The sequence below is a fragment of the Nycticebus coucang genome, chromosome 5 (assembly GCF_027406575.1).
Source record: "Nycticebus coucang isolate mNycCou1 chromosome 5, mNycCou1.pri, whole genome shotgun sequence".
Classification (NCBI taxonomy): domain Eukaryota; kingdom Metazoa; phylum Chordata; class Mammalia; order Primates; family Lorisidae; genus Nycticebus; species Nycticebus coucang.
Genome location: NC_069784.1, coordinates 13,807,544 through 13,835,330, shown reverse-complemented (window position 1 = coordinate 13,835,330; position 27,787 = coordinate 13,807,544). Strand labels below are relative to the sequence as shown.

Genomic DNA, 27,787 nt, shown 5'->3' with positions numbered 1-27,787 from the left:
TTGTGGCGGAAAGAAAAAAAAAATATTTGCCAACATGTCAAAATCTGCAACTGACTGAGACCAATAACTTTCTCTTCATCTCAGAAGATTAAAGGCTCTTAGATCTTCAACACACAACAGAAATTCTCAGCCAGACATTTAAAGGAAACAAAAAGGAAAACAAATTCTTTCTAGAAATTTTCAGCCAGCTCTTTCATTTCACTGCAAGCATTTTAAAGTGTTATTTCAAAATCTTATTTATTCCAGTGATCCAGAATTTAAATCAGAATGTAGTCAGCATGAAACTGAGAGTTATTATCCAGTGTTTGTGTTTCAGAAAGGTAGAATGGAAGAGGGGAGAATGAAACACCACTGCCTTATATTGAGATAATAACGTTACCGATGCCTTTAAAGTCATTTTTACTCATTCTACCAAAATCACGTCAGATGTAAACATCTGCTTGCATTCTGTGGATTCAGTTGCAGACTTAATGATATTTGGTATATTAAGCCAATGCACTATTTGTCTTCTGTACATCGAAAGAAACAGAACAAACTAAATATGAATAAAATTAAGCAAGTATGTACTCATTAAGAAGCTTAACGTAGGAAAACAGCATACTCCAAAACATATGTAACTTTCAATAGTTTACAGACAAAACTACGCACAATTTTTTACTTTTATACTGAACAAAGAGCAATAAAGCTGGTTTTAACATACAAAGCTAAATTATTTATGTTAGACGTTAAAGCCCTAAATCACCATGTGTATCACATTAAAAGGTTCCAACCAACCTTCTGAGCCAGCTGATTTACCCAGTGTGAGGTACAGTTGCTAAGATCGGGGCCCTTAGGGTTCCATGTTCCAGTGGAAACCATGCAGAGATACGAGGCAGTTCCTACAACAGATGTGGAAAACAACAGTGAAATTGAAACCATTTTTCTGCATGCATTCGGGAAATTAGCTATCGCGATCCTACTCTGCGTGTTAAATTTTGAATAAACGCTAATGGAAGTAGTTGACAATAACTGACGTAAATTAGGGTTTAATGCAGATTATAAACAGTAAATATAGCACAGAAATACCATACATTTACTGCAAATAAACAAAAAGTCCCTGGTTTTCTTGGGTCTTATCCAGGGAAGCTTGTAATGAGAAAGGCAGCTGTAAGGGATCCTCACTAGAGTCCCTGGGCAAAAATCTCAGGCTTGACCTAAGTCTTCAAGAGGGAGAGGTAATTTCATGCCTGATCTTAAGTTACTTTTACAGATTACAAAGCTTTTAGTTCTGTGTCCTGGTGCGAGTATTACCAAAGTAACAAAAAGAAAAGTTTGCTATTGTCATCATCTCCCTCTTCGAATAAACTCACTTGGGTTTAATTCAGGACCTACTTCCTAAATTTAAAAATCTATGCGTGGTATTTTACAGAAAATACCTCTTGTTCCTTTGGGACATGGTCGTTCAACCATCATTCCCCTTTGTGTCTGAGGCCACCTTATCCCCTTCGAGTCTAAGGCTTCGCAGAATCTCTCTGGCAGGGGAAAAATATTTGTTACAGGCGGAATTTTGGTTGTAGAAACTGCTGGAGGTGATTTCGTCCCTTTGCTTCCTTCCTGTGACCCAGCTCCAGTTGTGCTCACGGGGCCTTTCTGTGAAGTAGTGCTTGTGGTTGATACTGTGGTTTTGAACAGCTCAGCAGAAGAAGTTATTGTCACAGCTGTGGTAGGCACTATGGAGAAAAGATGAGTGTGTTAACCTCCAACACACACTTGCACTCACACACAGGTGTGCACGTGGGGACGCGGGTGTACACGCGCACACAACCAACACAATGAGAATCACTGGCACGGTTAGTGGGGGGAGGAAAAATCCACCTCTTCACGTATTCTAACTTACTCACATCGTTGAGGCTTTTGCTGTATGACTCTGTGTGAGGTTTATTTCTCAAGGAAACATGTCAGTACAGTTTAAAGATAATTTCATCATACACTATTCAATGGAAAAATAGGTCATTTAATGTAGAAAAATTTTATTATGTAAACTCACATTCTGTAAATAATTATATTCAAAGTATCAACAAAAGTCTGACAATTATATATTTCTGGGGTAACAAAAAAATTTAAAGTCACCCACTCTACATTCTGCGAGAAAAATACTGTGACACCTTTCCACCCAGCAGCCCTTCTTGCTTCTGAGATCTTTGAGCAAGACTGATTAGATTGAAACAGAAGATAAGCTTGGCGTGCAGGTGCTAGTCCAGTAAGGGAACTTCAGTTCCTTAACCCCCTGCCCTGATATATTGTTAACACTTAACAGAGACTATAAAAGAAACTATGGCTATACACTTCAAAGCAGAAAATGTTTTCTTTTTTTATTTTTAAATGGCTAATTTAGCTTCGGACATCACTTTCCAGCTGTTACATCCACTAGGATCTTAAGAGTTTTCTCTACTAATCGTCAATGAGTTAACCAGAAATGAAATCTGTCAGAAATGTGATGCTGCCATTTACAAACTACTGGACAATAAAGTTTTATCAACATTTACAGATCACTGGGCTCTGAACATTCTTTCCCATATGATGCCTTGCTAGAGTACAGCCAATTAAAAAGAGCCTTTCTTTTCAAATCATCTTATAAAAACATTTACCTACTTATGCTTTACCTATACATGAGAAGCAAGCTAGAACATTAAAACTTATTAGAAAACAAGTTCACATTAGTGCTGATTTGTTTACTATTTTAAGCTCCAGTCCATAAATTTTGTCTCTATAATTCTGACACTATTGAGAATGCACGAAGTTTATCAGAAAAAGTACTGTACACACACTTCTAGTTCTTAGTAGTAAACAACTTCTTATTACTAATACGTACACCGCACACATTTCACTCCTTTCCCTCCATCTCAAGAGAAACTTCTAAAACATGTGTTTTATTTCGAGGGCATAATTTATTGACCATATGAGAGATGCCTGTGTACATTAGTCAAACATCATGCCTCATCAGCTGCTGCAGAAACCCATTCCAACCTGCCTATCTTTTTCTGTAAAGTACTTGCCTGACATCTTGTTAAACCTCTGTAATTTTCTTTTGATTACAATGCAGTCAGGCTTTCAGTGCTTTCTCAATTAACATTTGTCAAAAGCATCACCATCTTTTGCAGAAGTGTGAAATGACTGCTGCTGAGTCAGGTCTTAGAGAGGAGTGGGGACTCAGAGCAACAAGGGCAGAGCAGAGCAGAGGGTCTGATGCATCACTGGACACTGTGCACACTCAGTCATGGAAACATGGGGTCATACTTCATGAGTCGTTTGTTAGCTAAGCACCAGGAAAGAGTCAGAACAACTGAGTCAAGGTAGATATTAAAATGACCTCGATTAAATGCACAGAATTTCATGCAATGTTCTACAGCCGTTTTTCCATGTGTGCATTTTTGAATAATATATTTTCATACCTTTTTGCCTTTTAATCACTAAAAGAACTTTAAAGGGGATCAACACATTCTTCAAAGGTAAATCAGTGTGAAAGATTGAGGTATCATGAAAACAAACTTGAAGTGACAAACGTTAAGTTGCTCCCCTCCCCCAATCAGGGGGACAACTAGAATTTCTGCGATTTTGCCCGGCTTTAGTTTACTTTAAGGAAAACAATTTTTTTTCTCATATGAAAAGCTTAGAAATGCAGAGATTTCTAAAAATTATTAATTCTTTCCACAAGTGGAGATGGTCCCAAGAGGGCATTTGGTAAAAGTTTATACTCACTCAACATTAATGTGCCAGATGCTATGCTAATTGCTATTCATGAATTATCAGATCATCTTATTTAATCCTTACCACAAACCAGTGAAGTAGACACTGGTTATCTACCTTTTAGAGGTGAGGAAATAAAGCCATAGATAAAGAAAGTAGTTTGTTTAGGGTCAATTGTCCATGCGCTGAAATGCTATGATCTTACTTTTCTAGGTAAAAGATTTTCATAGACTCTAGAAAAGAATAGCTTCCCAAAAAAAAGCACCTCATCCTGCCTTTGGAACCTTTAACTGACACTGAGTTCTATGTAAATCTCTAAAAGAAGAAAAGATGTGCAAACATAATGTGATACTGGAAAAATAATACAAAGTTGCATAATGAAACCTGTGGCAAAAGGTTTAAAAATCAAGAATATCCCATGAATGAACCAGAAAACATGATAGCCTGCAACAGAATGGTAATTCAAATCCATATCCCCTTTTACAAAGTTCTATTGATAAATAGAATTTATCTAGCATCCAGATTAACTGAGCATTCTGCCTATCATTTATCATTTGAATATAGATACCTAAGAAATGATATTAATATACCATTAGATTGTGACAAACACATAAAGAAAGGTTCGATTTACGACGGTCGTGTACTAAGAACTTGTTATCTATTACCAGGTTTTTCCCTGCATGGAAGGGTTTTAGGGCAATATCCATTTATACTACAAATGTAATATTCCCCTTACCAAGATCCAAGAACTCACCCACTGTTCACCGAATGAACTCCAGCTAGAGTGAGACTGTGGCTTGGTAAGGCAAAAACAAGCAAGCGTCCAATACATTTGCCCTTACTCAATGTCTGACCATACTGATCACTTCTTACAGAGCATTCTTTATCAGTGAGAAGATAGGTCAGGAAATATGGAATCTACACTAAACACTTCTTAAATTCTGTATAAACAAAATCGGCTCTTGCTAAATTTCCCTTTATATTACAGAAGTCTTATCAGAACAGCCAAACGCAAGCAAAGGTACCCCGTTTTCTTGATGATGTTTAGGATAACAAATCTGTAGACAGATGAAGTAAAGGTACAGACATCTAGATTAAGAAACAGAATAGAGTTAAAACCGAAAAGCGTTTTTCCCAAGCCCATTCTAGAGAAGAAGAAAGTAAAAGGAAAACTAGACCTAGTTGCAGGAGAAAATGCAAGGAACATACAAGCTAAAAATTCAAAGGAGAAAAAAAGATCAGGACCCAGAAACACAAGTTTGTGCTGTTAGGAATGAAAAGGGCTTGGATTTGTAAATGGGGCGAGTATTGACGCTAATCCACTGTGAAACAGTCTGCAATGAAAAATGAAAGGAATGGATAATTTTACAGCACAATTTATCCCTTGGCCACAAACATGATAGCAAAGCCAGAACCTTAGACTTTATGAATTTTAGCCAAAGAAATCAATCACCGCTTCATGACAGGCAAAGACCTCATTTCTCTGATCGCTCTGTCCTATCAGTTTCTTGGATCTTGCTTCTGGAAAGCTGACAGTGGGTTATTGGCTTGACCTAAATTTATGGGCCAGAAGAGCTGAGCAAGGCTCCACCTCCATGAACACAGACAGCACACATCTTGCATGAGAGAAGCTGGAGTCTCTAAAAGCATGTGCAGATAAATTATTAGGGGGAGAGAATAAGAATCTGGGTCAAATAGGAGAAATTAAGGTCAGATAAAACTTTTTATCACTAATGGTTTAAGAAGGGGTCGATAGAAATTTTCTCACTCTGGGAGTATTGAAGAATGGCTCCTGGGATGACCAAGCGCAGTTCTGGGAACACACGATGGCTACATCCATCTAAGTTTCTCATTTTCAAAGCTGGTAACTGCTCTTTCCAAACAGCAGCTAAACTATCAAAGACTTTTCATCTGAACTGGATCAAATTATTTACTAGAATGAATGTCGCAAGTGGGAATGACATTCTCACTCATCTTTGTGTTCACTGAAGTATTTTGTGACAAGTAGATGGGTAATGATTTCTTGTTAAATTGAATTTGTACTCAACAATTCACGAACTTTTGCATGTTGCCGGACCACGAATGTGCCATTTTTAAAGTATTTTCCCTCCCTCCCTCCCTTCCTTTCCTCACTCCCTTCCTTTCCTTTCCTTTTTCTTTTCTCATGAGGGGAAAAAACTTACTGCCATCCAAGGCTAACGTACCAGCTTTCAGGGTAATACATGTGTACAGGTTACAAAAAGGTTAACAGGAGGATCAATACAATTTTAGCGAAGGCCTAAAGTCTGTCAGTGCTTCGCGTTTGCTTTTTGACAATCGACAGGATAAAGGAGAAACATCATATATAGTAGCTTTTTTTTTTTTTAATTGTTGGGGGTTCATTGAGGGTACAATAAGCCAGGTTACACTGATTGCATTTGTTAGGTAAAGTCCCTCTTGCAATCATGTCTTGCCCCCCAGAAGGTGTGGCACGCACCAAGGCCCCGCCTCCCTTGAAATACATGAAACATACCAAATTGCTGGTCTCCTGAGCAAACAAACATGTATAAATTTTAAAATAAACGGTTGTAAGGCAAGAACAATAAAGATGTTGTGCCCTAAAGAATTTTGTTGAAAATTTAATGATGGACATTACTGCTATCGTTTTAAGCCAAAGAACCCCAGAGATACGTGATTTAGAGGGAAAAGGGCCATGTCCAAAGTCAATACAACGTTACCACTCCAGCACGAACGAAACACACATTATCTTGGTATTCTATGATAACTCAGATTAGAAGTTCAATTACAAAAAGCTGTGACTTCTACTTTTGAGGCTTGACTATATGACAATGTTTAGAATTTATTTATGTATCTTAAGATATACATAGGCATGTCTGTTGTTTTCAGTACATTTAAATACACGTGTGTATACATACTGCTTTAACAGAAGAAAAGATCTGTTGAGATTAGTTTAATAACTCCAAAAATCTTTGTTTTTAGTTTCTAAAATTTTGATGTCACTATTGGAAAATTCCCATTAACTTCTTAGTAAATTGAAATATTACAGATGTGAAACACAAACCTGTAATTTTTATTGTTCAAATGAAAAAGACTTATAGTGTAACTATGTAAGAAGATAGTAACACTTTTATCATGAATATGAGATAATCTTGTTTTAATGAAATATTCATTTAATTTACCATCTAAAATTTATTTCTCACCGAATTGAAATCACTTAAATAAATCAGAATATATGTCCAAAAATTCAGCGTATTACTTTCCCAAGTAATGATCCTCCAGAAAGGTACCTGAGAGACCACAAATCAAAAAAAAAAAAAAAAAATGCTAACAGATCCATCATCATAAATCATCACTTGGAATTCTTTAATGCTTAGTTCATATGCAACAGTTAAAGTCACAGAAATACTGACTTAAAACTGTCACTAATTTATCAGGAAATAAAAATATGTGATTTTACAGAATGACCTAAAAAGATACTGCATGATTCTCCGTCTCCTATCCAGAGAATAGACACCAAACTTCAGAACACTAATGCCTCGCTTTGTACATCAAGCCTGGCCCATCTCCTGAGACTTCCTAACACTCATTTCCCTTAACCACTGGCGCCAAGAAGTTAAAAGGTCTGCACACGGAGTATAATCAATCCAGGAGTCAGGGAGAGGGGGAAAAAACAACACTAACAGGTTGTAGTTGGTAATACATTTTTAGCAATGAAAAACTAAACTGACCAATGATGCCACTTAAAGCCAACATTTAAATGAAGAAATTCAGAAAAATAAAATGAACCACAATAAGGTGAAAATGTACCACAATATTGTCCTTTGTGTGTTAAGAATGAATAAGGAGAGAAAACAGGAAGGAAAAATAAATTAACAAAAGTCTTTTGAACATAAGGTGTTCACAAAAGGGCAGGAGCATTTCAGGCGGACGATCTTACCTTGGGCAGGATCGGGTGGACCGAACTCCAGGGAATATCGTAAAATGAAGTTATTGTTCCACACGTAGAGCTGGTTGTCTCTCGGATTGTAATCCACTGCAGCAATGTACTGGTACTGGTTGGGGAAGGGAACGTCCACGTATTCTCCGCGGTTCAATCGGGTATTATAAATGTAATCAATCGCGTTCTTGCCCGTCTCACTTTCATTGTCCTGATAAACTGACCTGACCACGTAGAGGACTCCACATATCATAAAAGCATTTGATGCAGCCCGTTTGTCATACACAGTCTCCCAGGTCGCTTCAAATCGCAGGGTGTATGGATTCAGCTGGCTGATAACTATCATTCCATTGTTTTGTTCAGTGGCATAAATGACCCACAACCCGTTTTCATCAACGGCTAGGTCGATGTCAGTCTTCCCTCCCCATCTGTAGGGGGAAGTATCATGGTAGTTGGCGTAGTTAATTATGGCCTCGCCACTCTTAATTCTAGTCCTCAAGTCAAATTTCACAATATTCCTTGTTCTTTCTTTGTTAAAGAAGACAGCACCATCATAGACCACGAATCCAGTACCATCCACTCTGTTTGGAAGTTTGTATGTTGTTGTTTGACGACTATTTTGGAAGTCTTCTAAAGAGGCATATTCTATTAAAGTATCAGTACGATACGGAGTCCAGGGCATGAAATAAATTTTGTCTGCAGCCTGAAGAGGGTCCTTGCACCAAGCACCCGCCTTTTGTTCAGCTTCATATATACACGGTGAGTCCACAATTGCTTTCAAGGTTCCAGGGCACACAAAAACTAACAGTCACAGAGAAAAGACAAAAATTAAGTCAAGTTAAAAATTATGCAGCAAATACGTTTTAATGATCACAAACCAAAAGAGGAAAACTCATTTAATTAGCACTCGATTTTTACCAAAATGTTTACTTAAGTACTACCCTTCATTTCTGAAGTTACCACAATCAATGCTGTATAAGTGTACAAAGATTACTTGGGGTTTGTGTTCACAAGTACAAGCCTAAGTGTAAGACCATCCATAACTGAACTGACAATTTAAATTTCTGATGTGTGTTTTTATCTTATAATTTGATAACGTGTGTTTTAAAATGTTGAACTTGATGTGAAAGTATTTTATTTTATTCCAAACTTTATACCCCCTACCCCCAGCCCACCTCTCAAAAGCAAAACCACAAAATAAAATAAATAAAAAGAAAACCCGATGCGAAGGTTTATTTACAACTTGTATAGACGTTAGACTGAAAACAAAGGTGCTTTAATCTAAAGGAACGTAAATATTTGGAAAATGCAATTAGGAGTACAGGAAAGTAAATACAGGAAAAGCAGTGATAAAACAACCAGGAGACCCTGTAACCATGTCATGCTATGGAGAGGGTTCTGGAAGCCAAGCAAGATGACACTTGAACAGTAAGAAAGTATTCGAGGGTTTCAGAAAAAGAGATAAAGGGTAAAAAAGAAACAGAGAAAGGGCTGCTCCCCCTCGCCGACTTCGGAATTTTTACCCCATCACCAGATTTAGCAGTCATTTAATTTCAGTGTCAACGTCTGACTTCTTAGTGAGGTCCCCCAATGAGATCCTGCTAATCATGGTAACACAGGAGTGTTGAGGGGGAGGAGGGGAGGAGGTTAACATCCAGAAGGCACATGACAGGGAGCCGGGGTTCAGACTGTGCACGTTATTTACCTTTTTGCTCCACTTCTATTTTAAGCATCGGAAGAAAATAAAAAAAAAAAGGTGCAAGGGAAAAAGAAAAAAGATTAAAATAAATTGACTATTAGTCTAAGATTGAATTCGTAACAGATGCTAAATACAGGAAAGAATAAGAGCTGCACTACTTTGGACAAAGAGAAACACACAACAGGAGAACCTAGCAAGAGAAAGATTCTCAAGTTACATAAGAGAACACGGATCAATCATTTTAGTAGATTAAGGAGGCAGTATAAATATGCTGGCATGTTGTTTCACTTAGTGAACCTGAATAAATAATGAAACTCTTCACTAATGCATGACATATATACTTCTGTCTCTCCAAAGTCACTCAGCATTCTTATCAAGTTGTACTTTCTACGTATGCTACAGACATGCATGACAGGTGCATCATTCCCACTAACGTGAACTCAATTATTAAACTGACTAAAATCAGGTAAGCACAACAACAGGAAAATATATTCATAAAAATGACATCAATCTTGGAATTTAGTCGAATTTAATACATACTGACATGCTTGTTCTTTTTCAGAAATTTATGTAAGAAGAAATATACAATTATGCATCTCAGTAGGTAGCAATTGTTTTTCTATCATTTTCTGTTTCTAGATAAATCCATTTAACTATTAAAAAGCCTCCTTTCCAGGAAATGTACAAATCCACCCCCACCCCGGCCCCAACAGAGATTCTGAAGAGTGGGGTAAGGTTACGCCTTTCTTCCCCACTAAAATTAGTAAATTTACTTATTTAGGTTTACATATCCTTTATAGTATAAAATTCTTAATAAATTTTCTATATTATATATTTTACACTTGTAATACTAAGTCTATAAAAAAAGTAAGCAGAATACATACAAGGGAAGAGCAAGCACAGCAGGCAAAGAGAGAAAGGAAGAAAGAATTATGGTTAGCTCATTGCGACAATTCCACCATCATCAGCTGACACAGAAAGCAAGCCAGCATGCAAGGACAATCAGACCGAGCATTCAAAGCAAATACCTTGACTCCACAGACCTTATAAAAAGCAAATGCTTGAATAAAACAAACCTGATTAGTAGAGTTAAATGAGAAAAAAAATCCCCTACAAGTTTAAAGAAATAGATTATGCAGTTAGGAAGGGTGCCGTGTAAGATCTTGGTTGGTAAACAGTACTCTCATAATTACAAACCAGAACATACTATTTTGCGTTGTAGGTCCGTTTGAAGTATGTTGCCTGAATGTCATAAAATGACCAGATTCCTCCCTGTGTTCTCCCCCTTATTAAAAAGCACGAGGGTGCTCTTCGACTCCAAATCGGACCCAAAGACAGTACGGTAAACATTTCCTTAAGAGCTCAGCCTGATTAATTTTAAAATTATAATAATTCATCGAGATTCAGTATTGACCTTTTGAAAAACCTATGGGAGAAACACATCTACAAAGATTTTTGCCATAGGGATAGCCCATAACTTTTCACATTAAGCTGCAACCTTTCCCAACCAACTTGGGTCTATTTAACTATTTTCAGGAAACATACTTGCTCCGTAATGTATAATTCTGACAAAACATTTCACGTTACTGACTTGGAAACAACACGTTTTATAAACCTCTAGTGCTAAACTTATTCCTCAGTGAAGTGTATTATTATACCTGCTTAGAATCAGTAACAGAAGGGTGTGATAAGAAAATGTCAATTATATATATACACACCATTTATATACAGGTGTATTTTATTTTAACTAAGGGAAGGATGATTTTACTGCCATAAATGGAATGGTTAGGAAAAACATACCTTAAAATATGTTCACTTATTTAAAACAGAACTTAAAACATTTTCAATAGGAGACGTAGAAAATACATTTTATGTTTGCCATTCACAGAAAACGGCTGAATTGTATTAGTTGATACATTAAAATGATAAGGCAATTACAAATAAGATACGAAATAGGGAAGTCTGTTGATTTACGTTTTAGCTGATATCATGTACTTTTAAAAATTATGAATTGTATATAACTCTAATAAAAAATGAGAAGTAACAGCTAAATGTAAAAATTAAAAAAAAAAACTTCAATGATTGATGAATCCTATGAGAAGGAGATGGATCTTTAAAAAAAAAAGTCCCTGTGTTATAATTTTTATAAAAAGTCCAAAGGATAAATATCTGTCAAATCAATCAAAATTCTATCAGCCCAGAAGAGATATAAAAATCTAATAACATTAATAAAATCAGCATTCCTTACCACATGCCAAACAGTATTGCAACTTGTCTTAAGAGACTGTATAAATTAATTCATAACAATACATTTACTTATCTATAGACAAAAACACATAAGTACACGACCCACCGACATCTGTGGAGGACTACATGGATGTACAAGACAAGAACTGACCCACGCTAGCTACAGCCTATATACTTTGTATCTGAAGTGACACACTATTTTATTTTCAGTAATCTCACATGTTCGTTCACTGGTAATGATTTAATCAACAGTAATGGCTACTTTTTCTCATCAAATAAAACTTGTATGTAACATTATAGTATAATTTTTATAATACCACAAAAATGAAATGAGTATCCGAACACAAAAACCAAATCCTGCTTATGGGATGCAAATTCCAATCTGATTGCTCTCCTTTATCCTCCAAGATTTTCGCAACTTCTTTCAAGTACATGTATGTGCTACTCCTACGGTTCTGTCAGTGATAAAGGATTTTTGACACAGACATTGTATAAGCAAGTACGATGTCCTATAGAATGCATGTGCCGGTTTTAAGCATACATGTACTGAAGGCGACCAAATAACAGCGTGGCCAATGTTCTCTGTTAATCATATTTATTATAAAGTTTTCAGAAGTCAGGGAAATTTTCTGAAATTGTTCCACAATAGCAAAAAATAGTTTGGGATGTACAGATAAGCTCCTGGAGGATTTGCTGTGGATATAAACTGGCGTAAAGCCAGATAATAACAAAAATACATAAGTGACACTTTTTATTAACTAAGTCAAGTGTAAAAGAGGTCTAGAAATGTTACAAAGTACACAAACTATTAAAACAAGGAGAAAGTGAAAGCCAGGGGATTAAAACAAAAGCAGGTGCAAGGAATGGAGATAATGGATCTAAGTATTAAAAAGGAGAGAGGAAAATGTGAAAGAGATAATATAATACAACATAAGATCAGAATGACCAAAAAGACCTTTTGGGCTAAAATTTAACATTGATTGAAACTGTGCCATTTACAGTGTGTCACCACCATACAGTATGTAGGAATTATAATTATTTTATTCTCTACCAAGAAGCAGTTAAAACAAAACAGACTTATTTCTGCCTCGTGCAAACATCTAGAAAGATAACAGCAAATTAATTACTCAAGTTTTTTTTTTTTTTAAAAAGACAAAAACTAAAAAGAACAAATACTTCTCTGAATATAGCTATTGGCAAGTTAAGTGCACAATGTACAATACTTCTGGAGAACTGAAAAAATAAAATTTTGAAAGTTAGAGGTTCCAGAAGATATCCACATTTTCCTTTCTTAAACAGCACAAGAAATAACTTTACGATTCTGAAAATAATATTTGCTTAGCACTGTTCTTGGTCTATAGACTAGGTGGCAGGAACTGGCTCCAGAAAGACACAATTCTTGGCAGCTCTGACTGATCCCACTGTTTGGGAATGGATGCTGGGTTCCTTCTCTAATGTGAGGACAGAAATCATGCTAAATTCAAGTAGAAGTGACTTTATGGAACAAAATTTTGGTTAGGTCAAAAGAATACAATGTTCCTCTAGTGGCCCAGGAGAAGGATGACGTAAGCCACCCACGACCCACGGGAGAGGTGATACCAAGATCAGTCTACTCAGTAGGGTTCCAATCCTACAAATGGCATAAAAAATACTGGAAACATAAAAAAGCATCCATTTCACAGTAACACAGGAACACAGAGCAGAGATGAAAGGAAAAGATAATCTATGTCTGGCCTTTAACTGATAACACAAAAAGCCAATCTCTTAGAACTATGGCAGAGGAGAGAGGGGAGAGCGAGCCTCCCACGGTTGTGTACAAGTGTGCTGGTTCCTACCATACAGGACACAGCCTATCTACCAGAATTTGGACCTCTGGTGTTAGAAATACTAATAGCTTGGATGTATAAATACGTCAGAGCTAGTGACCCAGATTTTAAGATTCTGGAAACAACAATTTCATTATTTGGTGAGTCCAGTATTTTTTAGGAGAGAAATACACAAAAACTATCTCAAATCAGTAAAAATGCTGATTAAAAAAATGTGTAATTCAAACACGTGTGAAGTAAATTGACTAAATCACATTTCTATTTTTTCCCAATTTAAAAATTAAAAAAAGACACCACCATCAAACCCGTATGTAAAAATCAGATAATATATTCAACTTTTAACTTGTCTACAGTGCTCAGTTCTTTTTTGTTTTGAGAGTACAGAATATAAATTTGAAGTACAAATTCTGAGATTAGGGAAAAAAACCTACATAAAATTAGATTAGCTAAATCCTACCTATAAAATGTTCAACTGAATTTTAACTATCCTTCTGTAAGGTCTTAAAAATGATGTCACAAAATGAAAACCAGGAATATGTGTTAAGATTTTGTTGCATCTATTTTATTCAGAGTTAAGATTGCATCCCTGGATCTTGTAAAGAAAAGCTCTCTTGAGGACAATGGAACAAAAGAGAAAGCTCTTGCCTCAGTTGCTGCCAGGGTGGCTTTAACGGAGCACTGAAGCTACAACAGCAGGTAGCCATTCACGTGGCTCACGATTAAAACTGAAGTCAATTCCTTCTTTAGAAAACCGTGAGCCAAACCAATTTGTCAGCAACTGGTATTGGGCAAAAGTACAGATTTCTACGGGCCCTATTGAATAGCTAATTCAAGTTTGTTTTCTGGAAAAACACTAGCCTTAAAAGCCAAACACTCAAGAACACAGACAGACACTTGGCCAGCATCGCACTATGGCTTCCTTCCACACTTCACCAAGCTAATTGGAGGCCCCAGTCTGTCAATGCTCCGCATGCAGAATGGTCCCGTCAACATAGGCTTCTCTCACGCGTGTCGTCTTTCAGCATCAGCCAGTGATGCTAGAGAAAGTGAAAAACACAAACGTCATACTTACTGTAAGGGACACATTCGTACTGGACTTCAAGGTATTTGTATGTTCCAGGACATGGATCAGGAAACACATCTGACCCTGTAACTACTATACATTGTGTTCGATTGTTGCACCTGCAAAACAAAAGGAATCAAACGTGTGTAACACAATTTGTTTATGTTTACTTAAGGAATACAATATAGAACTGATCCATGTTTTCATCAACTAGAAGCATAAAATAAAAGCAAGTAATACTAAGTTGCTCTACAATAGTTATAAGAAAGTTGTATTTTCTTGGTAGTCTCTGTACTATGGGTCACACATAAATTTTAACTGGAAGTAAAAAAAAAAATAGTTGACAGTTCTTTATTCTACTATGTATTTTAATTTTTTGACATATTTAACATGCATTGGCAAAAAATCAAAACAAACACACAACAAAAAACAACCAGGATACTCAGCTCTATACTTAGGAAATACAATTGTATTTCCTATACTTAGGAAATACAATTTTTTTAATGGTATTATAAATGAACAGAAACAGAATCATAAACGTAACAGCTCAGTAGAAAGTTTTGATAGCATGCTAGAACAAATGGAGAACCAAGATTTTTAAGTTTAACCTCTAAATCTAGTTTGGAGTTAAGTTCTGTATTACAGGTACTTTTTATCTATACCATTGAATACTAAATATGAAAACAGTACTTCTCACCTTGTAGGCTACGGCCTGTACAGATGATAAAAGGCATTTAAAGCATTTAACACAGTCACTGGAACATACTGAATGTCAAAGCATCATTGTTACTTTTCCTGTGTTCAAAGATCAATCTGTACTTGTTGAAATATAATATTAAAAACAATGTCACACTGACATGATCCCTAGACTGTCCAGGTCATTATTACATGGAAGTGTTTTCTTATTTTTGTGTTATCATTAATTCATTAAGATTGTTAGAATTCATTTGGAATTCTAAAGAAGATGATACTTAAATTCTATGCATTTGTCCTAATGGTCTTTTTACAAACCTTGTAAAGGCAACAACTATTTCTTTTATAATTTCACTTGATTACAACCCAATGAAATGGAATGTTTTCAGGATTTTTATTACGTTTTCTGATAGCATGTACATTAAGAAGGCAAAGCAAGCAGAAAATAAAAACAGTATAACAAAATTTATTTAACAATTGAAATACCAGTTATTCTATAGTGCATAAAGTCACTGAACCCTAAAATAGCACCATTACAAATTTTGAGAAAGCATCTTGGTTCTACCTCAACCCAACTACAGGACAACGAAGGAAGAATCATGTTGAAGAGGGATCTGTGTGTTAAGTTCTACTCCTTGGAATGGTTTCAACTCAAAACCAGGTTCATCCTTCTTTGAACAGCGTCAGAGACTGAAAACTTCCATAGAAGTAAATAGGCATTTTTTTATAATTCTAAGTGTACTATAATAAATTTCAAATGAGTTTTAAATGTTAAATAAATTATAATAGATATTGCTTCTATGCATATTAAACTAATGTTAATTCTTCTTATGATTACTCTGTAATATAGTATGGCATTTATTTTTTAAAAACATAATATATATAAAATACATCATAATTTTCAAGAACATGGTATATACAAAAAGTGTGATGTCACAGTCTTTTACGATATCGTGTCTTCCTCTCATAATTCTTTCTCTTAAACTGGTTCCCTCACTGGAAAAAATCTGCCAATGGTTCATCATTTAGTATAAATGAATTATTATAAATCACAGAACAAATTTTACATTTTAAAATTTAAAGGAGACGGGTTTAAGATTTCTCAATAGGTCAACTAATATAGACACATGGTCAGGTGTGGTGGCTCATGCCTGTAAACCCTCCACTTTGGGAGGCTGAAGCTGGAATACCAGCTGAGCCCAGGAATTTGAGACCAACCTGGGTAATGTAGCAAGACCCTGTCTCTACAAAAAACAAGAAAAATTAGCCGATACAGCCGTGTGTGCTTGTAGTGCCAGCTACTGGGGAAGCTGAGACAGGAAGATGGCTTGCTCGAGTCCAGGAGTTTGAGATTGCAGTGAACTACAATGCTGTCACTGCACTGCAGCCTGGGTGACGGAGCAAGAATCTGTCTCACAAAAGGGGGGAGGGGGGGAATAGAATGTAATTTTGATATTTTTCATTTCTTCTTTTTTTAATCTTTCAATAAGAGTTTACTGCTTTATAAAAGTTTCTTGCTCTCCCAGGAATCCTCATTCACTAAGCTGTTCCCTATTCAAGACGAAAGTCCTTTTTCTCTTTCTTTTTATTTACTCATGTTTACAGGGATCTTCCCTTTATCTCACCCTCACACGTCTCAGACAAGAAGAAATGTAAATTCCCGTGGGTCAGATATCCCTGTCATCTACTCCCGGGGTATATGGTTTTATAGCCACTCAACTCAACCAAACTTTGTTACATTTCAGATGGTTTTTAAATACTGCGTACTTTTTGCACAAATTCCATAAAATAACAATCACACTTGTTAGTACACGTTTCATCACTCTTTTCATTCCCCTGAAGGTTCTTCTGACCTCACCAAACTAGGAGCACATTGGTGAGAAAGGGGAACGCACTTAAAGCTACGTGGATCAAGAATACGAAGGAAGGAATTCCGACCAACATGAAGGAAGAGGTGTCTCCAAGGATTGGGGAATTTATATCATTTCCCAACAGTAAAGACTACAACTGGATGAATGAATATGACTCATAGGGTATCAGACATGTTTCATTTTACATGTCTCAATGTCAAAGCATGTTTTCCAAGAAGCGTGTAAGAAATAAGCATTCTCATTTCCGTTGTATTTTGTTTGAAAGAGCACCATAAAATAAAAAATAATTGCCTACATTTACTCCTTTTCAGGAACAACTTTGCATTATCTGATCACAATTACAAGTTCAAATTAATGTCACAAATAGTTTTGTTAGTTTATATCAACCACATAATGTTTATGTCTTTAAATAACCACATTGTGTAACACATTTGCTTTAAGACAGCAAGAATTGTTAATTCTGTAAGTATATCTTAAGCAAAATTGAAGGTAAGGTGATTTAATGAAGCTCCTGCAAATGAAGTCATAAATTTCCTAATTCCTGGCCTCGCATAGTATTAAAAGTGTTCATTTTACAATCAGAAATTCTATGTAGATAAACATTTAATGTATATTTTATGTATTGAAACACACAGACATACATCTCAGAAGTATAAGAAATTAATCTTGAAAAAAATTGGAAATTAAGGACTAAGACAATAAAGGGTCATCAAGAAGAACCTAATTGTAAATAGCGCAAGAAAATTACAATTTTGCACACCAGTTCCTTGATTTATGGAGATGAATCTGAGCTTATAGAGAACCAAATTATGGAAATAAAAATAAAGGCCATGTACATGCCTTTATGAAGGAAGCAAGTGATCTTAAGTTTCCAAACAGAGTGTGAGGGCACAACAGACAGAGAAACATCCAATGTGAGCTGTTAATACTAAGAAAAAGGTGAAAATTCCTGCACCAACATGCTGTCAGTAAGATTACAAAACTGTCAATTGCTATCACTGAGAAAGATCAGGGAAGAGAAAGCAATTACTTAGCCATGGAGGCAAAGTAAATTCACACCGAGGGCTCAGCTTCAAGTTTTCATTCTGATGAAAAGGCAAAGGCGGAGCTAAGCCAAGAAGGGACGGGGCTGGCTCAGCTGTTTGCATTCTTGGTGCTGAGCACAGCTCCTGGCAGGACCTTCCTCCTCTCCCCCACTCACAAAGAGGTTTCTTTCTTTTTTTTTTAAACCAAGAAAAGTCTCACTGTATTAACAATTAAACTGTGAGTATATTTAGGTGATGCCATGTGGATTTATCACGGTAATAACCTGCACTTTTTTAAAAAGTTAAGCATAAAAATGAACTGTGAATTGAGCAGAGAAGAAACACAGGGTTTCTTTGAATGAGTGGAAACAGAGGGACGGAGGGAGGGGGTGGGGCCTTGGTGTGTGTCACACTTTATGGGGGCAAGACATGATTGCAAGAGGGACTTTACCTAACAATTGCAATCAGTGTAACCTGGCTTATTGTACCCTCAATGAATCCCCAACAATAAAAAAAAAGAAAGAATTACAAATACTGTTCAGCATAAATAAATAAACACTAGATATACTTTGAACACTTCAACTTTCAAATAACTGATCTTATTTTATTTTATGTATTTATAAAGATGCTCAGATGAGTTAAGATAACGCAGCGGTTTCCACTATGTGGTCCCATGTCCACAGCACCAGCGTCAGAGCGGGACCTGGTGGAAATGCAGATCATCAAGCCCCACTCAACACCAGCAGACTCAGAACCTCTGGGGGCAGATGCTCAGCCATTTCTGTTTTAACAGCCTCTGCAGGTGATCTGGAAGCATGCAACTTGTCTGAGATACTTCGGTAAAGAATAAATAGGGGTGGCAACATGTGCTTTTGTGGCATTAAATTTAATAAAATCCTAATGAAATAAAAAATAAATGATGAGTATGAATTAGGTACCCTATGCAAGAGTGCATAACGAAGTTTATAATGTTAACACGTCTGCTTGCTAATTTTAAGTATAGTAATCAGGAGCTTAGCTGCTTTAATTTTGAACAAGCTGCTAGCTATGTATCAATTTCTGGCATGAGAATACAGTATCTCAGTAAATGTACACATCGAAAATAACTCATTTTTAAACAGGTAAGAGGAAAAGTATAATGTTTTCCTAAAAATATGCTAGCAGATGACAATTTCTGACCATAAAACTGGAAATAAAATTTTTGAGAATAAGTAAAAATATACTATGTTTCACAGACAGATAACATTAAAAATAACAAAGAAGTACGATTCATTGTAATTGTTGCAATTTTTCCATATTCAACCTTTGACTCATTTATTTATTCAAATAAATTTTAATAGAGTGGCCCAAAAATGCTTTTAGAGAGAGAACTCCAGGGCCGAAGTAGGCCTTGCAGATAAGATCTAAACAATGTCTGGGGATTCAAATCATGATTTAATATTAACTAAAAAATAAATATGAAAGTCCCTAAGCACTTAGCCCCAAATCCTAAACATATAATCATTTCTAATATTCTTCTAACTACGTATCTAAGATTTTCAAATTTGTCACGTAAAGACAAAAGTTTAATCATTATTTCACATCAGTGGGTTAAAGGCACTATTAAAACTTGACCTGTATGTAATTTCTGGCTGCCAACTTTTTAACTACCATATTAAAAACTTTTCTTACTAAAGTGTACAAAGAGTACAACACTCAATGTAAGAATTCCAAATAACTAAAATCAATCTAATAACAAAAGCTTTGTAACACCGTCAAGTTCAAATACCAAAAAAAATTATCTCTGACATTAATATTCATAAAAATTACATTTTGTTCATAAAACCCATGAAGCACAACAAAGGACATCCTAACTTCCGCTTTATAAGCCATAAACTGGTTTAAATGGGAACACACTGAATTTTAAACATTAAAAACTCATTCCTATAGTCTTTCTACCCTAAATGGAGGTGAGAGGGTTCAACTTAAGAATGAAGCCAAGTGGTTATTTCTAAAAGCTGAAAAAAAAAATTGGAAATTAGTAGTTTATGAATTTACTATCTATGCACAAGAAAATGCCAAGATATTCACTGATGGGCAAATATTAGAATAAATATTTAAAGTCAGTGGTATCACTCAGGTTTGTATATAAGAGATAAAATTTCAAAAACTACTTAAAATAATAATGTATCTCTTAACCATCACAACTGGCATATGGTAAGAAGCCAAAACTATTACAGTGTATTTTATCTTAAGATATAATCAATGTTCTTGGCTCTCAACATCAACTTTTAGGGCATCCATAACACTTTTGGAATTTAAGATAAATTTTCTCAAGAAGAATGTGTAACTGAAGAAAAGACATTTTATTTTTTTTATTTATTTATTTATTTATTTTTTTAGAGACAGAGTCTCACTTTATCGCCCTCAGTGGAGTGCCATGACGTCACACGGCTCACAGCAACCTCCAGCTTTTGGGCTTACGCGATTCTCTTGTCTCAGCCTCCCGAGCAGCTGGGACTACAGGTGCCCACCACAAGGCCCGGCTAAAGACATTTTATAAAAGTGTTTATTATTATTAATTTACATAATAGTATGCAGAAATGACTTAGAAAATGTCATGCCAGATTAACAGTAGTATTTTGAAGAAATATTATCTTTTTATTTTTAAGACACAGTGTCTCATTACTAAGGAAATATTAATGCAAACTAATTATTATTATGTTCCTTTTCCTTAATCCCTTAAAACACTAAGAAGACACAGAGCACACTGCTACTCCACTCAGAATAAACTGCATCACAAAACAATATAGTGTATTGTTTATCTCTGTTCAGGAGCAAACTGATTTGCTAATTGGGAACAGATTAGTGTTTACAAGCAGAGGCTTTAGAATCAGAAAGAACTGTGGTTTAAGTCCAGCTCGGCAGCTTTCCTGCACTGTGAGTCTGTCAGCGATGTATTAAACCTTTCAAGCTTTCGCTTGCTCATCTGGAAAACATGACAGCTTCTTCAGAAGTTTGTTAAGGTGAAATGGGATAATCCAGGCCTGGGTAACAAACCTCAATAGAAACATGGCCACTGCTACAAACATCAGTAGGAACCACGTCCCTTGTATAAGACGGACGCGGATTTGCAAACCTTGGAGGAACGGAACGTCTCTCACGTTTCCAGAGTGGTCCTGATGCTGCCTTCTCTTTCCTGTGTACAGCTTTAAAACAAGCTCAACTATTCATGCAAATCTGTTTCCATTCCAACTCTAATCTGGAATTGTACAAGGTCCAACAAATTGCATTTACCCTTCTTTTGATTATCTTATGCTCATTATTACACTTTACCAAGTGCAAAGTATGGAGATGAGATTCTATGTGTAATCTGTTGTGAGAGGTGTTTTCATCAATAGTCTTGTTCTGCTGATTAAGCAGGGGCTTCTGTTTTGGCAAGATAACATTAGTCTCTCCAGTCATGCTCCAAAAACCACTGGGAATCTTCAGCAGATCATTAGATATGCTACAAGAACGCTTTGGTGCATTTTCTTTTCTTCCTTAAATTACTTCTTCACTGTCCCATCGTTCCCCATCACTGATGGCACCGCCTTATTACTGCAGATCCCCTGAAACTTGCACTAGAGCTATGTCCCCAGGCCACAGGATGCCATTTTCAATTGAAGCTTCTACTTGAAAATATAAATTAAGAAAATTTCATTATCTCCTGCCAGGGGCCATTATTCACCACAGTTCTAAGGAAGATTAAAAATGCAAAATCTACCAACTTCAACAAATACTCCAGCATCCAACAGAAAACCTCAGTGTATCATGACAGAAACGAAAAATTCACATCTGCTTAAATTCAAAATCATCCAATTATTAAAGAATTAGTTCAATTCCTATCGAGTCTGTATGTTCAATGTTCAATGACAACTGTTTCGACAATTTCTATCTCTTACAGGTATCTGTTAGATTTTAAACTTCAATCAAAAAATGCTAGCAATGACATGTCTGTTTTTGCTTATTCCCTGAGTTACTTCCTGTCTTAGTTAAAAATGCTTTCTGTAGAAGAAATAAATGCATTCATAGTTATCACGCAATGATATTCTTTTTCAAAGTACGAAGTATAAACAGAACGTACTCAGGAGTGTCATGGAAAGACTTTAAACCACATCCATGGGTAAATTATATATTCTAAATGAACAAAACAAGTAATACTGAATTATTATAATATGAATCCATTCACTAATTAATGGAATAGGAATTATATTCATTCTTAAGCCTCAACTACTAAATAAAAATTTATATGTTAATAAGTAAATTATATTTAATTATATGTTAATAAGTAAATTACATTCTGTTCAAGTACATATATTTAAAGAAATTTAGAAACTTACCACAAAGTGGGAGGAAAAGTTAAAGGGAAACGAAAGAGAAGCTGCCAACTTTTAAATACTTAGTGGAGATGATTATATATGCCTGGAACGTGATAAAAATTCAGTATTTCATAAACAAAATAATGATAAATGGTTGGCTAAGTATTTCTGCTCATAAAAAATCATGGTTAATAGAAAACAAACAACAGACATCCAATTCTGCTTCAATCAGTGGTACCTGATTCTCAGAGAATTCTGTCAATTTGAATATGGCTTTGCATTATGACTGCCAATAAAAGAGATTTCCTATTTAACAGGAAGGGAAAGAAAGACTCTTAAGCTTCCAATCACTCCTCCCTACACTAACAAATTCCAAATGACCTGGAGTACTACAGCCACTAGAACACTTGTCTTCTTTGCAAATTTAGAACAATTTTATACACCCAGCAAAATGACCTTAGAACATGAACAGGTGGGCTCCAATGCAAACAGATTTGCTCAAACAAAGCCATCAAGTGAACCAAGAAGACACGCAAAGCAGTTCTGCTTCAAGATACAGACGCAAGGGCTGCCGGGGCTCATGTCCATAACTCCAGCACACTTGGGAGGCCGAGGCAGATGGATCAGCTGAGTTCCATGAACTCATGGAACTCTTGATAGATCAGGAGTTTGAGACTACCCTGAGCAAAAAAGTGAGACCCCCATCACTACTAAAACCAGAAAAACTAGCTGGGCATTGTGGTGGGCGCCTACAGCCTCAGTTACTCAGGAGGCTAAGGCAAGGGGTTTGCTTAAGCCCAAGAGTTTGGGGCTGCAGTGAGTTAGGACACCTGGCACTCTACCCAGGGCACAGAGGAAGTCTATGTCTCAAATAAGAAAATAAAAAAAAAAGATACGGATGCAAGAGAGAAACTGAGTTGAATGTTAAATCAGACCCTGATTTTTAAATTTTATAATAAAATGCTCTCTTATCATCACTTTTATTCTGTAGAGTTAAGTGGGTCCTGCCTTCTTTAAATATTTATTAATGATGATTTGTGAGCTTAACTAATTGCTAAGTAAACATAACATTAGGAAGCTAAATGGTGTGTAATTAATATGGCAAGAAGGGAGATCTATAACAATATTCTCATTTGTTAAATAAGTATTTCTCATAATTTATTTAATAATTTGTGTAGTCTCTATATCTAACCATCGTACAATTTAATTTTCTAGGCATGTTAGGATACTTTTTGCATTATAGAATATTGTGTTATTTAAAGTATTTTGAAATCATTACTGAAATACTGAAATTACTTTCAGAGTCTTGAATATAATATACATGAATATTGGTATAGAAAATATGAACAGATATAGTTTGGACAAATATATGTAATTTCTCCACTCAATTTCCTGTATTTTGAGGTTCTTAAAGTTTAAAATATAATCCTAATTTTTTAAAAAAAATTACGACTGTGATTAAGTCTTTGAAGTTGCATTTATAAAAAAAAAAATCATAGAAAAATTCAATTTATCACCAAAAATAACAAACATATACAAAAAGGCAAAATGTCTTTCTTTAGTATCACTATATAAATCTATTTGACTGAAAAAGATGATAGTGTACACGAGAAACAGAAGCCAAAAAAATAAATCAGGTAACCTACAGCAAGTCAAAAAAAAGGGTGACAGTAAAATCTCATGTGAACGCGGTTCTAGAAGACTATTATTCTATTATCAAATGCTGAAAAGAGAAATAACCTATAAGTGACACCATCCATAATCATTTTCTATTTAAGGAAAATATTGTGACAGGAATTATAACCACAGAGGATGTACGCTTTAATATTTATAGTTAATTTGCATCTTAGAAACTCAAAAAATTTTCTCCAAAAGTCCACATTAATTACTAACATAAGCATTTCAAAATGGCAATGCTGATTGCTAAAAAACAACTTTCTATGTTTTACAGACCTTTGAAATTCCTTACAGTTTTCACTGGACCTTAGGGTCAGTTTAATGCAAATTAGGCTTGACTCACTCAGCCTTATTAATCCAGTACAAAAATCTCTTGTTTGCAGAAATGCACATTCAACATAAATGTACTTGCTTATATTAGCAAAATAAGAAGTATTTATTTACAAAGCATGCCACTGAGACTAAGTTTCATTCAAAGGGTCACCAGGTCTCACTATTTTAATGAAAGGAATAAGATAATTTAAGTGGAGATTAAAAAAAAAAACTATAAAATTTGGAAATACTTAAAAAATATTGCTTCTGTGTCCAAATTTTCAAGCCCTCTACTTTAAATAATTCAAGAAAATATTACAACCTGTATCAATTATGAGCAATTATTTATAAAAATGTTAACTTACTGCAGTTTGCACTTGAAGAAACTATCACATTTTTAACAAGGGAAATGGGAAATCGCTATGGGATGCCCTAGTTAGATTAAATTAGCAAGAAACTTGTTACCAGACTATATAAAAGACACAGCGTAATAAGACATGACCTTGCAGAGCCTCGGAGCCAATCTCTGATGCTTTTCCTTCCTACAATCCTTACTAATTATCTGCAGTTACAGACCCTTTTGTCGTGGCTTATTTTTCCTCAAATTGTGAGGGGATTTTGGCTTCTAAATATTTAATTAGTCTTGTTATGATATGGGATTGTTGTACATGCCAAGCATTTTGATTTTCATATTCTATTTCTTCTAATTATGCTCAGATTTAGATCGGTCATCCCAAATCTTTTCCGTTTGTAATTATTTACTTCTTAAAGATCATTCAGTGGAGAAATATTTTTCACCCTTATGGCTCTTCTTTTCCACAAATAGCTTTTCTGGTCTGTTAATTACCCGCTCAGAGGATTAGAGCTTGAAATAATGCGCAAGAACCTAGGACTCATCAGAGTTTCAGAGGGCAAACTGAGTAAAGTAGATTTGTGTTGTTGCTATTTTAAATTCACCTTAACGTCCACTTCCTTGCCTTGGCTATGATTTTGATAAAGAGAAAAATTAAGTAATAAAGATTTTTTTGGACTCTCCAGCTGTTTGATGGTATGCCATGTAGTCAGTATTAAAAATCTTGAATATAAACAAAGGAATTTCTAGTAAAACTAACAGCTAATATGATTTCTCCTTTTACTCACTTCACTTTGATGACAGTGTGGCAACAAATGTTGACGAAATTTCATAAGTAAATTAAACGTAAGGTATAGAAATAAAATCCTAAGACTTTTGGAAGCATGGCTTTTAAAAAAACTTGCATCTATTCAAAACTTAGAAGAATAATTCTTTGTTAAAGTATTTAATCAACTGAGGACAAGTTTCCCATATTTAATTAAAATGATACTTCATTCTGTAAGTGCTTATCTTACAAGAGGCAAGAAACCACTACAATACCCAAACTGAATTCTAGATTTTCCCCTATTTTCACGTACCGTGGCTTCATCAAACTTATTTTCCAGCTAAATAGACTTTTCATCTTATTATTTTTATTTTAAAGTAATTATTTTCCTCATGCAACTTCTAAGATATTTTGGTAGCAAAATACGATATAGTTCATAAACAAATTCACAGGAAAATCTTATACAGAAGGCGCTGAGAAATATGCATGAGCAAATTTATTTGCTGAACTGAATTAATAAATTAATATCGGAGGGCAAAGGAAATATATAGAGTTAATGTTTCTCCAGTAGTTCAAGAAAGTGAAAACTCTTATTCTAAAAACAAAGTGCTATGCAATTAATCTGAAAGTCGTGAATAGTTTTCTATTAACTATGCATTTTCAACTTTGTACCCCACAAAAACCATAATCTGTTTTTGTCATCCTCTCCAACCTAGAAAGAACTCACCTTAACATTTACTTACTGAGATTCTACCTTCATGCTCAAATTATAGCTTGAATCCCCCAAAATTTTCATACAAATATTCTGTCCTAATAGAGCATCCCTCTAACCCTCATTAAAAAACATGATTAGCAAATACGACTTGGTAGGAGCCTAAGTTATATGTCATCACCAAATACTGTAGGAAGAAATTAGTATCAGATTCGGGCAACAAAACCTCTTTGTCAAGAAAAATGTTACCTAAAAAACAAACAAAAAACCTGCTTAGTGACAGTGGATTAGGAATGCAAGTGGAGAAAGGCCTGGAATTGCAGTAGCGAAATTCTGCTCAAAGTCTCTCAAAAACTCCCTCCACTTTTCTACCCCTCACTCAACCTGAGAGTTTCTCCAGGAAATGCAGTTAAAAAAAAAAAAAAATCACTGATCTAATATAATCCTTTATTAATACAGTAGGAAACTATGGCCAGAGAATCTGATTGAATCACGGAAGCCACGTACTGGAGGCACCCCTGCCTCAGCAAGACCTCCCCTCCCTTCAGCATCTCTCTCCTACCCACCGATTGTACATGCACAGCTCAGCTCTTGTTTCTAAGAAAACATCCCAACAGGGCAACCTTCTCTACGCAGGTTTTGAGAAGCTTGATATCCATATAAATTAAACAGCTAGCACATTAAGTGAGCTGAAACTCAATAAATGTGTCTAAACTGAGTTATCACAGAAATTACTATGGACACTTCTTGAACTATCTCTTCCTGAAGAGAAGGTCTATTTGAAGAACTGCTAAGGAGAAAATTATCCAAGCTTAGCATACCAGGCTTCTAGTCAGAGGAACTACTGTTTTCCAACTCCCTGTGGTACCTTCCATCTGAGCAGCCCCTTGTCAGGTACTTAAAGGTGGCGCACCAACAGGAGGGACCATCACCACGCAGGTGGCTGGGAGAAAGTCAACACAAATCACGCTGCCAAATAACAATGAACCCTTCCCCGATGACCCAGACCTTTCTCCTTTCCCTTTAGTGGTAACTCTTCATAATTAATTAACCTAGCAATGAATCACATTTTGCTTTGTGTTATTTCTTTTGTATTTTGCATTTTGGTTGTTTCAAAATTAAGAATTTTCCGTGTCTAGAATTGTAAACTCCTTACAAATTTGTTTATATTATTTCCCAAACACCCCAAGAGGATTTTGCAGAGTTTGATGCAGCAGGTCACATTTACTGGTGACCTGAAGGCTGTTTCTAGGACCTTAGTATAAATCTCTGTTGGAGATGAACCTTCTTTTAAATCTATCCCAATACCTGGTATTGTTTAAGGCAAGAAGTATTCACTGAATGAATACCTTCTAGATGGGAGTATGTTGGAATTCTCACTCTGTATTTTTCTTAAAGTTTTTTGTTTGTTCTGTTTTGTTTTTAAGAGACATGGTCTGCTGTCACCCAGGCTGGAGTGCACTGGCCAAATCATACATAGGTCACTGTAACCTCAAACTTCTGGACTCAAGTAATCCCCGCACCTCAGCCTCCCAACATCC

General features: G+C 35.5%; 1 protein-coding gene across 18 annotated transcripts in view; it reads right to left on the bottom strand.

The window, feature by feature from the left end:
• ADGRL2 (adhesion G protein-coupled receptor L2) overlaps positions 1 to 27,787 on the bottom strand; it is a 581,138-nt gene that overhangs the window by 53,464 nt on the left and 499,887 nt on the right. For all 18 annotated transcript variants that reach the window (XM_053591012.1, XM_053591013.1, XM_053591010.1 and 15 more), the window contains 4 exons: positions 14,508 to 14,617; positions 7,664 to 8,464; positions 1,416 to 1,709; positions 775 to 878 (listed from right to left, as the gene is read on the bottom strand). In XM_053591012.1, the coding sequence (XP_053446987.1) occupies positions 775 to 878; positions 1,416 to 1,709; positions 7,664 to 8,464; positions 14,508 to 14,617 (1,309 nt within the window). The remainder of the gene's footprint in view (positions 1 to 774; positions 879 to 1,415; positions 1,710 to 7,663; positions 8,465 to 14,507; positions 14,618 to 27,787) is intronic.